This window comes from Apium graveolens, chromosome 5, assembly GCF_009905375.1.
Source record: "Apium graveolens cultivar Ventura chromosome 5, ASM990537v1, whole genome shotgun sequence".
NCBI classification, from domain to species: Eukaryota; Viridiplantae; Streptophyta; class Magnoliopsida; order Apiales; family Apiaceae; genus Apium; species Apium graveolens.
In genome coordinates, this window is record NC_133651.1 from 124492233 (window position 1) to 124512235 (window position 20003).

Sequence of the window (20003 nt, forward strand, 5' to 3'; positions counted from 1 at the left end):
ACCATCGGGGACAACCCAAGTGATTTCGTCAACCGTGAAGATACCTTCTCATTCAACTTATGCAGCTACCCAAGGAGAAGCCCAGATAGGGGCAACTCAACCTCAGCCACAAGGGACGATTCCCTCGGCTATTCAAGGTATGAATCCCCAAGTTTAACAGCTACATGCACCTGTGAATTCTTGACCCATCGGGTACGAATATTCAACTGTTGTGACTATTAACCCCCCTTAAGGGATGCCCCTTTACCCCGAGGTTGGAGGAAGTGGACATGCTGGACGGAGTGAAGCGCGAGGGCGATCGCCCTCATACATATGAGGTTTGGCTCATATCCCTGAGGATCATGAATTTTCTGTTCCTTACACTGAGAGAGACTCTGAATCTTCGGATGATGAAGTAGCCCCAAGAAGGAGACATGCTGGCAAAGAGCCGATGGCTGATGGTAGCCAACGTCCTCAAAGCACCCAAGGGACGAATCCCCAATAAGTGCAGGAAAGGATCAGGGCTCATGAGGATGAGATTCAAAGGCCGAGGTGCGACTTGGAGGCGCACCAGACCACCAGACCCCCAGTACCTCTTAGGGGGAGAAATCCTCCTCCTATCATAGACCTGGATGGTCCAGTACAGAGAAGGGTTGTTGTCCCAAGGGCTGATCCAAGCAATCTTCTTTCCCTTGGAGATCCTGATGATCCTACTCCGCCTTTCACTGAAGAAATAATGAATGCCCATATCTCAAGGAAGTTTAAGATGCCAACTATCAAAGCTTATGATGGCACGGGAGATCCCGCTAATCATGTTAGGACATTCTCTAATGCACTGCTATTGCAGCTCGTGAATGATGCTATTAAGTGTCGGGCCTTTCCTCAAACCCTGTCAGGTATGGCTCAAAGGTGGTATAGTCGTTTGCCCCCAAACTCTATTGGGTCATTCAGAGAATTAAGTCAGGCTTTTATTAAATAGTTCATCAGTGGGAGAGTGCATGAGAAAAGTTCAGCATCCCTCATGAGCATTGTACAGGGAGCGAAGGAATTCTTAAGAGACTACTTGAATCGTTTTACGAAAGAAGCTTTAAAAGTCCCGGACCTTGATGACAAGGTCGCAATGATAGCACTACAACAAGGAACTAGAAATGAGTTTTTCAAGATGTCCTTGGCCAAACGCCCTCCTGAAAGCATGTTGTAGCTCCAGAATAGGGCAAAGAAGTACATCAAAGTAGAAGAGAGCATGAGGAAGACCGTAGTGAATAATGAGCCCATTGGAGGCAAGAAGCGGAAAACTGACCTGGAATATATCGCTAAGGACAAGTATCCTAACTGATCGAAACTCTGATTCAACCCCCAATAATGGAGGACCTGGGCAAAAGTTCACTGAACACGCTAAGCTGAATGCTCCTAGAAGCCAAATCTTGATGGAAATAGAGAAAGATCGAGATATTCGTTGGCCTAAGCCCTTGAAGGCTGATCCTGCCAAGCTAGAAAAGAGCAAGTATTGCAGATTTCACAAAGATGTTGGTCATGACACCGATGAGTGTAGATAGCTGAAAGATAAAATTGAGTTCCTCATTCGAAAAGGAAGATTGAACAAATACACTGGAGAAGGAGGGGATAGGAAAAACAATGGAAGAAAGAACTTTGAAGATCATAGGAGGGACCAAGACGATCAGGGGCGGAGTCCCCAGCCTAGAGGACCGGTTATAAACGCAATTTTTAGAGGGACGCGACCTCGAGGGCCTGTGATAAACACAATCTTTGGAGGATGAACTGCTGCTGGATTATCCAGGAACTCCAGAAAAGCATATACTAGAGAGGTTATGCATATTGTTGGAGAAGCCCCAAAGAGGGCCAGGACAGAAGTGACATTGGCTTTTGATGATTCTGACCTAGAGGGTGTGAAATTTCCTCATGACGACCCGCTGGTCATAACATCGATAATAGAAAATAGCCCGGTCAAGAGAGTCCTTGTGGATAATGGTGTTTCAGTGGATATCTTGCTCCATGACGCCTTTCTAAGGATGGGATATAACGACTCCCAATTGACCCCAACTGATATGTCGATATATGGAGTTGCGGGAGTAGAGTGCCCCGTGGAAGGGATAATCAAGTTGCCAACCACCATAGGTCAGGACTCAAGGCAAGCAACGCAGATGTTGGACTTTGTGGTGGTAAAGGTTAGTTCAACTTATAATGCTATCATGGGGAAAACAGGGATACATGCCTTTAAGGCAGTCCCTTCTTCCTACCATTCAGTTATGAAGTTTCCCACCCGGAATGGGATTGGAGAAGAGAGAGGAGATCAAAAGATGGCTAGAAGTTGTTATGTAGCCTCTTTGAGGGCATATGGAGTTGGGGGGTAGGTTCTTCCAATTGAAGATATGGATATCCGAGAGAATAATAAGAAAAGAGGAAAGCCAGCAGAAGACTTGGTTTCGATTTTTTTAGCCCCCGAGAATCCTGAGAGGATGACTTTCATTGGAGCCACACTCGCGGAGCCCCTTAGAGGGAATTTGGTGAGATTTTTGCAAGAAAATAGTGATGTGTTTGCATGGTCGACAGCTGATATGCCAGGCTTAGACCCAGAATTGATTACTTACAAATTGAATGTGGACCCGAATCGGAAGACAGTGAATCAAAAGAAAAGAAACTTTGCCCCGGAAAGACAAGAAGCTATAAAACAGGAGGTTGAGAAGCTCTTAGAGGCTGGTTTCATTGAGGAGATATAGTTTCCTGAATGGTTAGCAAACCCTGTAATGGTGAAGAAGGCCAATGGAAAATGGAGGATGTGTATAGACTTCACTGATCTGAATGATGCATGCCCTAAGGACTGTTTTCCGTTGCCAAGGATTGATACTTTGATAGATGCCACTGCTGGGCAAGAGATGTTGAGCTTCATGGATGGATTTAGTGGATACAATCAGATTAAGATGCATAAAGATGACATTCCAAAGGTATCATTCATCACTGACTTTGGTGTTTATTGTTATCTTGTTATGGCATTTGGTCTTAAGAATGCAGGAGCCACCTATCAAAGGTTGGTAAATAAAATTTTTAAGGATCTTATTGGCAAGACTATTAAGGCAGATGCATTATCAAAGTTTGCTTCATCTGAGATAGAAGAAAGTTCAGGAAGTGTATACTTCCATGTTTTGAAGACACGGAGCATAGATGTTAAGCTTGTAGCTCTTATAGGCCTGGGGACGTCATAGATAAATCCCATTAAGGCCCACATTCAAACCGGTTGGTTGCCAAACGGTGCTACTGAAGCAAGGAAGTTAGCTGTTCGAGCATTAAGGTACTCTTTGATAGATGGGATTCTGTATAAAAAATCTTTCGTGGTTCCTTACTTAAGATGTCTCAGGCCCGATGAGGCACGCTTGGCTCTTGAAGAAGTAAATGAAGGTATTTGTGGGCAACACTTGGGGGGGCAGGGCCTTAGCTCATAAGATAACCCGTTTAGGCTTCTATTGGCCAGAAATGATGGTTGATGCCAAAAAATATGTGAAGAAGTGTGACCACTGTCAGAAACATGCACCGGTCGTTAGACAACCCCCCGAGATGCTGACCTCTATCAACTCACCCATCCCATTTGCTATGTAGGGAATGGATATACTTGGGCCTTTCCCCATGGCCACGACACAAAGGAAGTTTTTGATTGTAGCCATCGATTATTTTACCAAGTGGATTGAAGCCAAGCCCTTGGCCAAAATCACAACTAAGCAGATTGCACAATTTCTGTGGGAAAATATCATGTGCCGGTATGGAATTCTCCGCATCCTAGTCACTGACAATGGAACACAATTCAATAACGAGGAATTCAAGAAGTACTGTGAAGAAAATGAAATTGAATTACGGTTCACCTCCGTGGCTCACCCGCAAGCCAATGGGCAAGCAGAAGTGGTGAATCGGATAATCCTGGATGGACTAAAGAAGAAAATCGAGAAATTGAGAAATAATTGGGTGGATGAGATACTCCCAATACTATGGGCCTATAGGACTACCTGTAGGGTCACGACTGAAGCAACTCCCTTCATGTTAGCATATGGGGCTAAAGCAGTTATTCCCGTGGAGATATCGCATTCCTCCCCCAGGATTCAAGCTTTCAATGCTGAGGAAAATGAGGAAGGGAAAAGGTTAGCCTTGGATCTAATTGACGAAGTGCGAGATGAGGCACACGCGAAGATAGTGGAATATCAGAAAAAGGCTTCGTTCTACTACAACCTAAGGGTTAAAGAAAGGTTTTTTAAACAAGGTGACTTAGTCTTAAGAAAGGTAGAAGCTTCTAGTGTAGGACATAAAGGGAAGCTTGCCCCAAATTGGGAAGGGCCATACAAGATCAAGAGTGTTCAAGGTAGAGGAACTTACAAGCTGGAGACTATGGATGGTTTTGAAGTCCCGAGAACTTGGCATGCACAAAACCTGAAGGTTTATTATGTGTGAAGCAATTGAATATGATTCTCACTTGTCAAGGTCACAAGTAGGTTGAAAAGCACCTTGAAGCTTTGCTTTCTTAGAATTTACATGTTTTAGCTTTATTTTGAAGTTTATTAAGACTTGTGTAAGGGATGAATCCCAATGACTTATGAAATTCAGAAAGTTTTCGAAATATATTTGAAATCTCTATGGCAAGGCAAGTAAACTAAGTGCATGAAATGCAAGCATAAAAATCTGATAAATAAAATAGATCAAATAAATATTACAAAAGTTTGATAAACAAAGTCTCGAAAATAAGATAAAAAAAATAAGCCACACAGGGCTGGAAAAGCTCTAAGGAGCTGAGGTGCCCTCGGCGTCCATGTCGTCATCCCCTCCGCTCTCGCTAGAAGTCTCTGTCGTCTCGGAGGAGGAGGAAGAACTGTCGTCCTCAGCAGGCCTGGAAGAAGACTCGGGAGGAGGAAGAAGCGGGTCCTGAGGGATGCGATCCGAGACAACTACTCGGGTACGAAACCTCTACAGCAAAGACTCATCATCAGGGCAGACATAGTCCGTCGGATTAATATCAGGACAAGCCTCGTTCACGGTCCCAAGGGTCGCGTCCCAACCAGTCCTGAAAAACCCTGAAAAGACTGAGTCATCCCTTATCCTCATGGACTGGGTAAACTCCTTCGAGTCTAGATAGTTATCAATCACCTTATCTTTCTCGGCCCGAAGCACCACCAGCTCAGCATTAGACTCTCCGAGCTCTTCCTCCTTACGCTTGAACTTCTTCTCTAGAGCAGCATACTTCTTCTATTGCCTCCTGAGGGCATTGTCGGCCTTATTAGAAGCCCTCTTCCATGACTCAGCTTGCCTCACAGCGCCTTGAAAATAAGCATTAGACTGAAATGAAACAATAAACAAAGATGTAAGGCAAGTAAATGCTACAAGTAAGAAGGATAAATTCCAAGAAATAATCATACCGAGGCTAAGGACTGAGCTCCCATGAGCTTGATCCTCTCAAGATCAGGAGTAGCCACCACGTCCTCGAAGTCTTTGGGAGTCACGCCATGGTAGGACCAATCCCAAGCATGTTTCATGGATCCAACCACGGTATCCCCTCGGCGGAATCTCCAGAGAGGCTGAAAGGCGCCTGTAGCAACAGCAGCAGGAGCAGCAGAAGTAATAGGAGCACTGTGACCCTCAGCTCCCTCAGTTGAAGCCTCCCCCATGGGCTCCTTGTGTTTCCTTAAGAAGATAGGCTCCGTGGCCTTTCCTCGAGTGTCCAGGCCCGCAAGACGAGCTTTCTTCATTCTAGCAGTTTCCTCAACGAGGGGCACGTTATCCTCGTTGATCTCCTTGGCAGCTGCAAAATAAAATAAAAAACAAAATAAGTGGTGTCAATAAGGCATGAAATAAAATTAAATTGAGAAGGGAAGAAAAATACTCTGTTGAGAAACAGAGGATAGCCCCACATGGATGAGGGAGAACTCCTCTAAAAGAGTCCAGCTGGTGGTAGTGCCGTCATCCCGAGTAAGCTCATTATAAATAATAGTTTTCTCGGGGGTTAAGTGAATGGATTTGAGGCTACCATCACTAACCTTCCCGAAGGAAGATCTGAAGAGTGTGCCCCAGTCGCCATTCTCCCACCGTAACCCGACAAAACTATTCCTCCAAATTTGGTTATTATCGGGAATGGAGGCGTTGTTAAAGATATGCTTACACTTGGGCCTTTGTTTGACGTAGACCCAACCACAATTACCAGAAGAACTGTTGTAACATTGAAAAACTTTCCTAAAAACAGCTACGGATAGGGGAAAACCTTCCCTAAGGCAGCAAACCATAAAACATAAAATATTCCTCCAAGCGTTTGGAGGAAGCTGACATGGGTTGATTTGTAAATCAGCTAGAAGATGAGGAATGAAGGGGTGAAAAGGGAACCTAAGCCCAGCATCGAGGGCATCTGTATAAATAAAAAGAGTGTCGGGTTTCCAGTGGCAAGTACGGTCACTACCGGAAACTGGAACTAATCTAAGAGGAGGAAGAACGTTCTAACATGCATTTAATTTATCGTAATCTATGTTGTGCCAAGTGTTACAATGGTTAAAAGAATCGAGATGTGCAGTGGAGGGATATTCATCCCCCCTAGTGTTAATCATATCGATCAAAGACATATAGGAAGAGCGGATCTCGATATCCTTACCTCGATTTGAAACCGAGGCTATCTTGGCCGCTCTCTCGGAATTCTTGTCAGCCATCAATAAAAAGCTTGAAAAGACTTGGAAACCTTGGAAGGAACTTGGCCGGAAATTTGCTAAAATGAGGAAGGAGGGAGAAAAGGAGAGTGTTTGGAAGCTTGAGGATTGAAATGAGAAGTGTGAAGAAACACACTCCCCCCCTCAACTCTTATATAGGCACCTGAAAGCCAAATTGGGCCTAAAAAAAGCCCATTTGGGCCCAAAAATGGAAGAATCTGGAATGTTCCAGATTATTTTAGAAAAATTTTAGAAAATTATGGCAAAATCTGGAATAATCTAGAAATTCCAGAATATTCTGGAAGTTAGGCTTAAGAATTTAGGCCCAACCCAAGTTTGAATGGGCTTTGGATATTAAAACCTGCAAAAAAAGCCCATGATAGAAAATATATAAAAAGGGCTCAGGTAAATGAAGCCTAGAAGAAGGCCCAGTCCAAAAAAGCCCAATAAAGGGATCAAGCCCAGAAAAAGGGACCAAAAGTTGGACAGGAGCCAAAAGGAAAAGCCCAGATTTAAGAAATGGGCCCAAGATTAAAACCCACTAAAGGGTTGGCCAAAGAGAATCCAGGCCCAGTTCAGAAAAGGCCCAGGGTCAATAATATGTACCCATGAAAAAATCCAGCCCAGGTTTAAGGGCCCAAATCCAAATATGTGAAATTACAAAAAATATATATGCAAAGAAGTAATATATTCTTGACCCAATTCGACCTGGACCTACATCATATTCCTGATCGAAATTCCTGCGATCAAAATCCTGTCGGTTAGGGCTGAATAATAGGCTTAATTCGACCAGAATTAAGACACATTCGACCAGGAACTATGAAGAATTCCTGATCGAAATCCTTGAGCCCGAATTTCTGTCGACCAAGGCTAAAAAAGATGGCTAATTTGGTCAAAAACGGGAATCCTGACCGAAAAGGGAAGAAAAATCCTAGTCGAAAAATTTCCTCCTAGAAAATTAAAAAAAAATATAGGAAAAAATCCTGGCCGAAATTCGACCTGGATTCCTACTTGAACCCCTCCTCCTCGAAATTCTTTCGACCAGGGCAATGAGAGGCCTAATTTGACCAGGATCCTGGTCGAACAGGAATCCTGGTCGAACCAGGTATAAAAAAAAGGAAGAAAAAAGAAAAGAAAAGAGAGGGAGAAAAAAAGAAGGAAAAAAATGTGTTTTCTGAAAAAGAATTTTATATTCTGAATATTTCCAGAAAATTAAGGAAGTTCCTTAATATATTTTCTGAAAAATATTAACATTTTTAAAAAATAAGGGAAAAATCCCAGAATTAAGGGAAAAATTCCTGAAAATTAAGGAAAAATCCCAGAATTAAGGGAAAAATTCCTGGAAATTAAGGAAAATCCCAGAATTAAGGGAAAAATTCCTGGAAATTAAGGAGAAATCCCAGAGTTAAGGGAAAAATTCCTGGAAATTAAGATAATTCCTAAATAAAAAGGGATGAAAGTAAATCGTTGTAAATGTGTAGGTCGCTCCACACTTTACACAAAAACGATACCCTGTAAGGGAACAAATGAACTTAACTTCTGCGAAACCTAATCACTGTTTCCCAAAAGTTGGGGGGCAAATGATAGGGAATAAATAAATCCTGAATACGTAGTTAATGTTGTATTAATTACACATGATTTGGGCTGCAAGGCCCAATAAGAAGATGTATGATATTCAAACCAAAAAGGTTAACACATTGATCAAGCCTGATGGACCAGATCAGGCCTGATGGAACAAAGAAGGCCCAAAATCCTGATTATTAATTAATTTCGTAATTAATTAATAAGGGAAAAATCAGCTATTGAGAAGAGTCCCAATAAGGACATAAATCCTTGTAGATTTACCTCCAAGGAACCTCACAGGATAATGAATCAGCTTTCTACTTCCTAGGACTCCAAAGTCCATTCTAATTCGGAGACCTGACCACCGAGTCTCCTATATCAAGTCCAATTCAAGGACTTCCAACATCTATATAAGGGGCCTCACCCCACAGATCAGAACTACGTTTTTTGACTTGATCTTTGGCAATCAGTAAGATACGTAGACATCTTGTTAAGACAAATTGAGTTACGAAACACAAGAGCAGTCAAATCGAGCCCCGAAACTCACGTTTCTTAGTAATAAATAGAGCAATTATATATCTTAGTTTTTAATCCACAACGGTAAGTGTAAAAAATTTATATCAATAACACTATTTTTAGTTATGAGTAATTTATAATTTAATTTAGGAACATCATAAATAATTTTTAAAAATTGCTAATTATTAGAGTAAAGTGTTGCGAAATTAATATGAAATTGTTAACTTTTAATTTACGGATCAAATAGATAACTTTTTAGTAATATATATAATAATTTCGTAAGATTGACAATTATTTTGACTAACGCATGCTCCCAAGAGAAACTCTAGTTGTTTGGGTTTTAAGAATTAAATTAATTGGGACATTATCATAAATCAACTTAGGAATTAATAAACTGAATCGGGACTTTCATTTTACAATTCAACACGATAGCACGCCAGTAGCAAGAAAAAAGATGTAGGCACATCAACGTATAAAGCCATGAAAAAAAGACAAAAACTGATGAAGCAGACTCGGGGAATCACACAAGTGAGTCAACTCGGAGAGCAGATCGACAAAGTGGACAACTAGCCCGAGTCGAAAGCCAGTTATCAACACAGTGAGAGTGAAAACAGTGACCACATTGTGGCAATACTTTAACCCTGTCCCGCTCCTCGAATATACCTAAACAAATACAACACTCAACTACACTCACTTCCTTCTTTAAGGCCCCGTAAAATACAACAGGCAGCTGTATGTGAGTTAAATCACGAGCATCATCCTCTTCCATTGCAGTGGCCCATGCGCGGGAGCTCAGGCACTGTGACCCTCAGCTCCCTCAGTTGAAGCCTCCCCCATGGGCTCCTTGTGTTTCCTTAAGAAGATAGGCTCCGTGGCCTTTCCTCGAGTGTCCAGGCCCGCAAGACGAGCTTTCTTCATTCTAGCAGTTTCCTCAACGAGGGGCACGTTATCCTCGTTGATCTCCTTGGCAGCTGCAAAATAAAATAAAAAACAAAATAAGTGGTGTCAATAAGGCATGAAATAAAATTAAATTGAGAAGGGAAGAAAAATACTCTGTTGAGAAACAGAGGATAGCCCCACATGGATGAGGGAGAACTCCTCTAAAAGAGTCCAGCTGGTGGTAGTGCCGTCATCCCGAGTAAGCTCATTATAAATAATAGTTTTCTCGGGGGTTAAGTGAATGGATTTGAGGCTACCATCACTAACCTTCCCGAAGGAAGATCTGAAGAGTGTGCCCCAGTCGCCATTCTCCCACCGTAACCCGACAAAACTATTCCTCCAAATTTGGTTATTATCGGGAATGGAGGCGTTGTTAAAGATATGCTTACACTTGGGCCTTTGTTTGACGTAGACCCAACCACAATTACCAGAAGAACTGTTGTAACATTGAAAAACTTTCCTAAAAACAGCTACGGATAGGGGAAAACCTTCCCTAAGGCAGCAAACCATAAAACATAAAATATTCCTCCAAGCATTTGGAGGGAGCTGACATGGGTTGATTTGTAAATCAGCTAGAAGATGAGGAATGAAGGGGTGAAAAGGGAACCTAAGCCCAGCATCGAGGGCATCTGTATAAATAAAAAGAGTGTCGGGTTTCCAGTGGCAAGTACGGTCACTACCGGAAACTGGAACTAATCTAAGAGGAGGAAGAACGTTATAACATGCATTTAATTTATCGTAATCTATGTTGTGCCAAGTGTTACAATGGTTAAAAGAATCGAGATGTGCAGTGGAGGGATATTCATCCCCCCTAGTGTTAATCATATCGATCAAAGACATATAGGAAGAGCGGATCTCGATATCCTTACCTCGATTTGAAACCGAGGCTATCTTGGCCGCTCTCTCGGAATTCTTGTCAGCCATCAATAAAAAGCTTGAAAAGACTTGGAAACCTTGGAAGGAACTTGGCCGGAAATTTGCTAAAATGAGGAAGGAGGGAGAAAAGGAGAGTGTTTGGAAGCTTGAGGATTGAAATGAGAAGTGTGAAGAAACACACTCCCCCCCTCAACTCTTATATAGGCACCTGAAAGCCAAATTGGGCCTAAAAAAAGCCCATTTGGGCCCAAAAATGGAAGAATCTGGAATGTTCCAGATTATTTTAGAAAAATTTTAGAAAATTATGGCAAAATCTGGAATAATCTAGAAATTCCAGAATATTCTGGAAGTTAGGCTTAAGAATTTAGGCCCAACCCAAGTTTGAATGGGCTTTGGATATTAAAACCTGCAAAAAAAGCCCATGATAGAAAATATATAAAAAGGGCTCAGGTAAATGAAGCCTAGAAGAAGGCCCAGTCCAAAAAAGCCCAATAAAGGGATCAAGCCCAAAAAAAGGGACCAAAAGTTGGACAGGAGCCAAAAGGAAAAGCCCAGATTTAAGAAATGGGCCCAAGATTAAAACCCACTAAAGGGTTGGCCAAAGAGAATCCAGGCCCAGTTCAGAAAAGGCCCAGGGTCAATAATATGTACCCATGAAAAAATCCAGCCAGGTTTAAGGGCCCAAATCCAAATATGTGAAATTACAAAAAATATATATGCAAAAAAGTAATATATTCTTGACCCAATTCGACCTGGACCTACATCATATTCCTGATCGAAATTCCTGCGATCAAAATCCTGTCGTTTAGGGCTGAATAACAGGCTTAATTCGACCAGAATTAAGACACATTCGACCAGGAACTATGAAGAATTCCTGATCGAAATCCTTGAGCCCGAATTTCTGTCGACCAAGGCTAAAAAAGATGGCTAATTTGGTCAAAAACGGGAATCCTGACCGAAAAGGGAAGAAAAATCCTAGTCGAAAAATTTCCTCCTCGAAAATTAAAAAAAAATATAGGAAAAAATCCTGGCCGAAATTCGACCTGGATTCCTACTTGAACCCCTCCTCCTCGAAATTCTTTCGACCAGGGCAATGAGAGGCCTAATTCGACCAGGATCCTGGTCGAACAGGAATCCTGGTCGAACCAGGTATAAAAAAAAGGAAGAAAAAAGAAAAGAAAAGAGAGGGAGAAAAAAAGAAGGAAAAAAATGTGTTTTCTGAAAAAGAATTTTATATTCTGAATATTTCCAGAAAATTAAGGAAGTTCCTTAATATATTTTCTGAAAAATATTAACATTTTTTAAAAATAAGGGAAAAATCCCAGAATTAAGGGAAAAATTCCTGAAAATTAAGGAAAAATCCCAGAATTAAGGGAAAAATTCCTGGAAATTAAGGAAAATCCCAGAATTAAGGGAAAAATTCCTGGAAATTAAGGAGAAATCCCAGAGTTAAGGGAAAAATTCCTGGAAATTAAGATAATTCCTAAATAAAAAGGGATGAAAGTAAATCGTTGTAAATGTGTAGGTCGCTCCACACTTTACACAAAAACGATACCCTGTAAGGGAACAAATGAACTTAACTTCTGCGAAACCTAATCACTGTTTCCCAAAAGTTGGGGGGCAAATGATAGGGAATAAATAAATCCTGAATACGTAGTTAATGTTGTATTAATTACACATGATTTGGGCTGCAAGGCCCAATAAGAAGATGTATGATATTCAAACCAAAAAGGTTAACACATTGATCAAGCCTGATGGACCAGATCAGGCCTGATGGAACAAAGAAGGCCCAAAATCCTGATTATTAATTAATTTCGTAATTAATTAATAAGGGAAAAATCAGCTATTGAGAAGAGTCCCAATAAGGACATAAATCCTTGTAGATTTACCTCCAAGGAACCTCACAGGATAATGAATCAGCTTTCTACTTCCTAGGACTCCAAAGTCCATTCTAATTCGGAGACCTGACCACCGAGTCTCCTATATCAAGTCCAATTCAAGGACTTCCAACATCTATATAAGGGGCCTCACCCCACAGATCAGAACTACATTTTTTGACTTGATCTTTGGCAATCAGTAAGATACGTAGACATCTTGTTAAGACAAATTGAGTTACGAAACACAAGAGCAGTCAAATCGAGCCCCGAAACTCACGTTTCTTAGTAATAAATAGAGCAATTATATATCTTAGTTTTTAATCCACAACGGTAAGTGTAAAAAATTTATATCAATAACACTATTTTTAGTTATGAGTAATTTATAATTTAATTTAGGAACATCATAAATAATTTTTAAAAATTGCTAATTATTAGAGTAAAGTGTTGCGAAATTAATATGAAATTGTTAACTTTTAATTTACGGATCAAATAGATAACTTTTTAGTAATATATATAATAATTTCGTAAGATTGACAATTATTTTGACTAACGCGTGCTCCCAAGAGAAACTCTAGTTGTTTGGGTTTTAAGAATTAAATTAATTGGGACATTATCATAAATCAACTTAGGAATTAATAAACTGAATCGGGACTTTCATTTTACAATTCAACACGATAGCACGCCAGTAGCAAGAAAAAAGATGTAGGCACATCAACGTATAAAGCCATGAAAAAAAGACAAAAACTGATGAAGCAGACTCGGGGAATCACACAAGTGAGTCAACTCGGAGAGCAGATCGACAAAGTGGACAACTAGCCCGAGTCGAAAGCCAGTTATCAACACAGTGAGAGTGAAAACAGTGACCACATTGTGGCAATACTTTAACCCTGTCCCGCTCCTCGAATATACCTAAACAAATACAACACTCAACTACACTCACTTCCTTCTTTAAGGCCCCGTAAAATACAACAGGCAGCTGTATGTGAGTTAAATCACGAGCATCATCCTCTTCCATTGCAGTGGCCCGTGCGCGGGAGCTCAGGCACTGTGACCCTCAGCTCCCTCAGTTGAAGCCTCCCCCATGGGCTCCTTGTGTTTCCTTAAGAAGATAGGCTCCGTGGCCTTTCCTCGAGTGTCCAGGCCCGCAAGACGAGCTTTCTTCATTCTAGCAGTTTCCTCAACGAGGGGCACGTTATCCTCGTTGATCTCCTTGGCAGCTGCAAAATAAAATAAAAAACAAAATAAGTGGTGTCAATAAGGCATGAAATAAAATTAAATTGAGAAGGGAAGAAAAATACTCTGTTGAGAAACAGAGGATAGCCCCACATGGATGAGGGAGAACTCCTCTAAAAGAGTCCAGCTGGTGGTAGTGCCGTCATCCCGAGTAAGCTCATTATAAATAATAGTTTTCTCGGGGGTTAAGTGAATGGATTTGAGGCTACCATCACTAACCTTCCCGAAGGAAGATCTGAAGAGTGTGCCCCAGTCGCCATTCTCCCACCGTAACCCGACAAAACTATTCCTCCAAATTTGGTTATTATCGGGAATGGAGGCGTTGTTAAAGATATGCTTACACTTGGGCCTTTGTTTGACGTAGACCCAACCACAATTACCAGAAGAACTGTTGTAACATTGAAAAACTTTCCTAAAAACAGCTACGGATAGGGGAAAACCTTCCCTAAGGCAGCAAACCATAAAACATAAAATATTCCTCCAAGCGTTTGGAGGAAGCTGACATGGGTTGATTTGTAAATCAGCTAGAAGATGAGGAATGAAGGGGTGAAAAGGGAACCTAAGCCCAGCATCGAGGGCATCTGTATAAATAAAAAGAGTGTCGGGTTTCCAGTGGCAAGTACGGTCACTACCGGAAACTGGAACTAATCTAAGAGGAGGAAGAACGTTATAACATGCATTTAATTTATCGTAATCTATGTTGTGCCAAGTGTTACAATGGTTAAAAGAATCGAGATGTGCAGTGGAGGGATATTCATCCCCCCTAGTGTTAATCATATCGATCAAAGACATATAGGAAGAGCGGATCTCGATATCCTTACCTCGATTTGAAACCGAGGCTATCTTGGCCGCTCTCTCGGAATTCTTGTCAGCCATCAATAAAAAGCTTGAAAAGACTTGGAAACCTTGGAAGGAACTTGGCCGGAAATTTGCTAAAATGAGGAAGGAGGGAGAAAAGGAGAGTGTTTGGAAGCTTGAGGATTGAAATGAGAAGTGTGAAGAAACACACTCCCCCCCTCAACTCTTATATAGGCACCTGAAAGCCAAATTGGGCCTAAAAAAAGCCCATTTGGGCCCAAAAATGGAAGAATCTGGAATGTTCCAGATTATTTTAGAAAAATTTTAGAAAATTATGGCAAAATCTGGAATAATCTAGAAATTCCAGAATATTCTGGAAGTTAGGCTTAAGAATTTAGGCCCAACCCAAGTTTGAATGGGCTTTGGATATTAAAACCTGCAAAAAAAGCCCATGATAGAAAATATATAAAAAGGGCTCAGGTAAATGAAGCCTAGAAGAAGGCCCAGTCCAAAAAAGCCCAATAAAGGGATCAAGCCCAGAAAAAGGGACCAAAAGTTGGACAGGAGCCAAAAGGAAAAGCCCAGATTTAAGAAATGGGCCCAAGATTAAAACCCACTAAAGGGTTGACCAAAGAGAATCCAGGCCCAGTTCAGAAAAGGCCCAGGGTCAATAATATGTACCCATGAAAAAATCCAGCCCAGGTTTAAGGGCCCAAATCCAAATATGTGAAATTACAAAAAATATATATGCAAAAAAGTAATATATTCTTGACCCAATTCGACCTGGACCTACATCATATTCCTGATCGAAATTCCTGCGATCAAAATCCTGTCGGTTAGGGCTGAATAACAGGCTTAATTCGACCAGAATTAAGACACATTCGACCAGGAACTATGAAGAATTCCTGATCGAAATCCTTGAGCCCGAATTTCTGTCGACCAAGGCTAAAAAAGATGGCTAATTTGGTCAAAAACGGGAATCCTGACCGAAAAGGGAAGAAAAATCCTAGTCGAAAAATTTCCTCCTCGAAAATTAAAAAAAAATATAGGAAAAAATCCTGGCCGAAATTCGACCTGGATTCCTACTTGAACCCCTCCTCCTCGAAATTCTTTCGACCAGGGCAATGAGAGGCCTAATTCGACCAGGATCCTGGTCGAACAGGAATCCTGGTCGAACCAGGTATAAAAAAAAGGAAGAAAAAGAAAAGAAAAGAGAGGGAGAAAAAAAGAAGGAAAAAAATGTGTTTTCTGAAAAAGAATTTTATATTCTGAATATTTCCAGAAAATTAAGGAAGTTCCTTAATATATTTTCTGAAAAATATTAACATTTTTTAAAAATAAGGGAAAAATCCCAGAATTAAGGGAAAAATTCCTGAAAATTAAGGAAAAATCCCAGAATTAAGGGAAAAATTCCTGGAAATTAAGGAAAATCCCAGAATTAAGGGAAAAATTCCTGGAAATTAAGGAGAAATCCCAGAGTTAAGGGAAAAATTCCTGGAAATTAAGATAATTCCTAAATAAAAAGGGATGAAAGTAAATCGTTGTAAATGTGTAGGTCGCTCCACACTTTACACAAAAACGATACCCTGTAAGGGAACAAATGAACTTAACTTCTGCGAAACCTAATCACTGTTTCCCAAAAGTTGGGGGGCAAATGATAGGGAATAAATAAATCCTGAATACGTAGTTAATGTTGTATTAATTACACATGATTTGGGCTGCAAGGCCCAATAAGAAGATGTATGATATTCAAACCAAAAAGGTTAACACATTGATCAAGCCTGATGGACCAGATCAGGCCTGATGGAACAAAGAAGGCCCAAAATCCTGATTATTAATTAATTTCGTAATTAATTAATAAGGGAAAAATCAGCTATTGAGAAGAGTCCCAATAAGGACATAAATCCTTGTAGATTTACCTCCAAGGAACCTCACAGGATAATGAATCAGCTTCCTACTTCCTAGGACTCCAAAGTCCATTCTAATTCGGAGACCTGACCACCGAGTCTCCTATATCAAGTCCAATTCAAGGACTTCCAACATCTATATAAGGGGCCTCACCCCACAGATCAGAACTACGTTTTTTGACTTGATCATTGGCAATCAGTAAGATACGTAGACATCTTGTTAAGACAAATTGAGTTACGAAACACAAGAGCAGTCAAATCGAGCCCCGAAACTCACGTTTCTTAGTAATAAATAGAGCAATTATATATCTTAGTTTTTAATCCACAACGGTAAGTGTAAAAAATTTATATCAATAACACTATTTTTAGTTATGAGTAATTTATAATTTAATTTAGGAACATCATAAATAATTTTTAAAAATTGCTAATTATTAGAGTAAAGTGTTGCGAAATTAATATGAAATTGTTAACTTTTAATTTACGGATCAAATAGATAACTTTTTAGTAATATATATAATAATTTCGTAAGATTGACAATTATTTTTACTAACGCGTGCTCCCAAGAGAAACTCTAGTTGTTTGGGTTTTAAGAATTAAATTAATTGGGACATTATCATAAATCAACTTAGGAATTAATAAACTGAATCGGGACTTTCATTTTACAATTCAACACGATAGCACGCCAGTAGCAAGAAAAAAGATGTAGGCACATCAACGTATAAAGCCATGAAAAAAAGACAAAAACTGATGAAGCAGACTCGGGGAATCACACAAGTGAGTCAACTCGGAGAGCAGATCGACAAAGTGGACAACTAGCCCGAGTCGAAAGCCAGTTATCAACACAGTGATAGTGAAAACAGTGACCACATTGTGGCAATACTTTAACCCTGTCCCGCTCCTCGAATATACCTAAACAAATACAACACTCAACTACACTCACTTCCTTCTTTAAGGCCCCGTAAAATACAACAGGCAGCTGCATGTGAGTTAAATCACGAGCATCATCCTCTTCCATTGCGGTGGCCCGTGCGCGGGAGACGGAGAATAACATAAAGAGCATGATGAAGACTAGAAATGCGAGTGCTTTGAGGACCGCAAACAAAAGAGTCTTGCCGTGAAATTGGAAGTCATTATTTTCTGGTTGGGAGTAAGGGCAGGGTTGTGATGACGGATTTAGGCCGCCGGCCATTTTGTAGCGGTGGTGAATGCAAGGGGCCAGCTCTGTGATGAAATATAGTGGTGCATGGATATGTAGGACAAAATATAATAATGGATGCATAGATGTAAATTGTCCCTTTTGATAAATATATATTTTTTGTTCAGTAAATTTAACAAAATTAGAGGGTACGGTTAAATCTCGATTAAATAATAATTGATAAAGTAATATTGCATTAAAATGATATTTTTCTCCCGTACCAACATGATGTAGACATTGTATTTTTATTACCGATAAAATAAAAAACTCATTAAAATAATATATAATTTTCGATCCCGATTCTATTACTTTAAAAAGATTTAACAATACTCATAAAATTATTTTGAAATTTAAATTAAGGACCCTAATAACCATTTGAAACATTTAATTTTCACTTAGCAAAAAATATATAATTTTCTTGTTTTAAATCGACTGGAATAACTTCTATAAGAAAATTTAAAATGTTGCGCTATTCCATCGTCAATGTGGCACATTTCCTTTCTAGTTTACTTTCACAAATGGAACCAAGTTTTAAGCAAGGCGAGTCGAGTTTGATTGATATTTAAAATAAGTTGACCGTAAAGAGGGTGATATACTGATATTAGATAATAAGCTTCCGAGGGAAAAAAGTAGACAAATGCTGACATGCTGTTATGCGATAGATTCGGAAAAAGGGGAGTCCGCAAGCAAGTGCTCACTACCCTAATGTATAATTTCCTAATAATGTACCATTTACCAAAATTTAAAATAAATTATTAAAAATATTACTTTGTAAAATTTATTTACAGTTTTGATATTCTTGTTAAAAATTTGCAAAAACACAATTTAAAACTAAAATCATATGTATAACTTTCTTTACATTTCTAGAAAATGACTAATTTTTTTTTGATTACATTAGATCACATATATTTTGTAATATCATATTTTTGTAATAAAAAAATTGAAAAATCGTATTTTTATAAATAAAAACTTTAAAAAATCATACTTTTACAAGAAAAATAATTATTTTACTCTCTTTTTTTCCTTGACAAAAAAAGTTATTTTAGATTATTTAGTGAATGATGGATATATATTGAAGGAAATATTATTTTTAGAGGATATTTTTTTCAAAGCATTATAGCGTGAAATTACGAATGCAAGGATAATTTAGTATCTTCATTTAATGTTTGCTCTGTAAATAAAAAACTTGATGCGGAAATAACATTTCTCTATATTAACTGGATATAGTTGCATTTTGTAGCTTTCAAATATAAGTTCACAAAATAAAAAAAGCTGACAAGAAACAAGGACAAATTAAGGTATGTACATTAAGAGTTTAAGACTTTGTTGACAAACTCGGAATCAAACAAGTGAGTCAACTCGGAGACCAGCTCGACAAATCGGACAACTGGACTGAGTGGAAAGCCATTTATCCACACACTCGGAGTGAAAACAATGACCACAAACAGGCAACACTTTAACCTTGTCTTGCTCCTCAAACACACCTATACATATACAACACTCTACTACACTCTTTTCTTTCTTCAGAACCCCATACAACACAACTGGCAAGCTAAGATGCATCTTAGTATCAGCTACTTGTGGCGCGTGACTTTCGTTTGCGGTGGCGCGTGGGTTGGGTAAGTAACGGCAGAACCAACGGGCGTAGAAGAACAAAAAAATGATGAGGAGTATGATGGAGAATAGCAAGAGGAGATAGAAGATGGACTTGCCGTGCAACTCAAAGTTGTTGTCTTGGAGTTGAGAGTAATGCCAGTGCTCCGACGATGAGTTACCGGCGGCCATTTCTGGTGGTGGGGTTGGGAGGGGATGAACGGCTGTGATGAAATATGATTGGTGCATGGATATGATGGACCGGATATAATGAAAGCTATACGTGATGTGATTATTGAAGTTGTAATGTGTACTGGACAAATAATGTATGCTCGCTTCAATCATCCCGTACTTCTTACTTTTTAATATTTTTTATTTTTCATTTCATTTTCTTATATTATTTTATTACAAATATATTTGAATTATATTGAAAATTTAAAATAAATAAATGTTCAAATAGGTTTTTAAATAAGTAATTTGTTGTCAAATAAAAACTAGGGTTGTGATTGTATTTTTTTTATCGTAGGTAACCCGCAACCGCTAACCTTCGGGTGCGCATTGGGTAAACCCCACGGGTTCACGCAATAGTCCGCAAACCATGTGAGGGTTGTTGAATTTCGAGTTTTAATGGTTGTTCTCGCGGTGGGGACTAGTTGTTCTCGCAACATGTCTACGTATCTGGGTTGTAGAGAATCAAGTCAAAAACGTAGATTTTGATGATGCCCTCGGGGCTATGGCTGCAAGGGCTCACCAAGGACGTAGTGGCTTGTATATCGTTATTCAAAGATTAAGTCAAAACCAAGTTCTAGGTTGAGGGGTAGAGCCCTTTATATACGTATTAAGT

The 20003-nt window shown here is 39.6% G+C and overlaps 2 protein-coding genes across 2 annotated transcripts; both read right to left on the bottom strand.

Annotated features, from left to right (window-relative positions):
* Positions 1-17137: 17137 nt before the first annotated feature.
* LOC141660363 (RING-H2 finger protein ATL66-like) lies at positions 17138-17560 on the bottom strand. The gene has a single exon (XM_074467344.1). The coding sequence runs from the start codon at positions 17558-17560 to the stop codon at positions 17138-17140; it is 423 nt and encodes a 140-aa protein (XP_074323445.1).
* A 1347-nt stretch (positions 17561-18907) lies between these two features.
* On the bottom strand, positions 18908-19351 carry LOC141660364 (RING-H2 finger protein ATL66-like). Its single transcript, XM_074467345.1, has one exon. It carries the CDS (start codon positions 19349-19351, stop codon positions 18908-18910), a length of 444 nt encoding a protein of 147 aa, XP_074323446.1.
* Between the last annotated feature and the right edge of the window lie 652 nt (positions 19352-20003).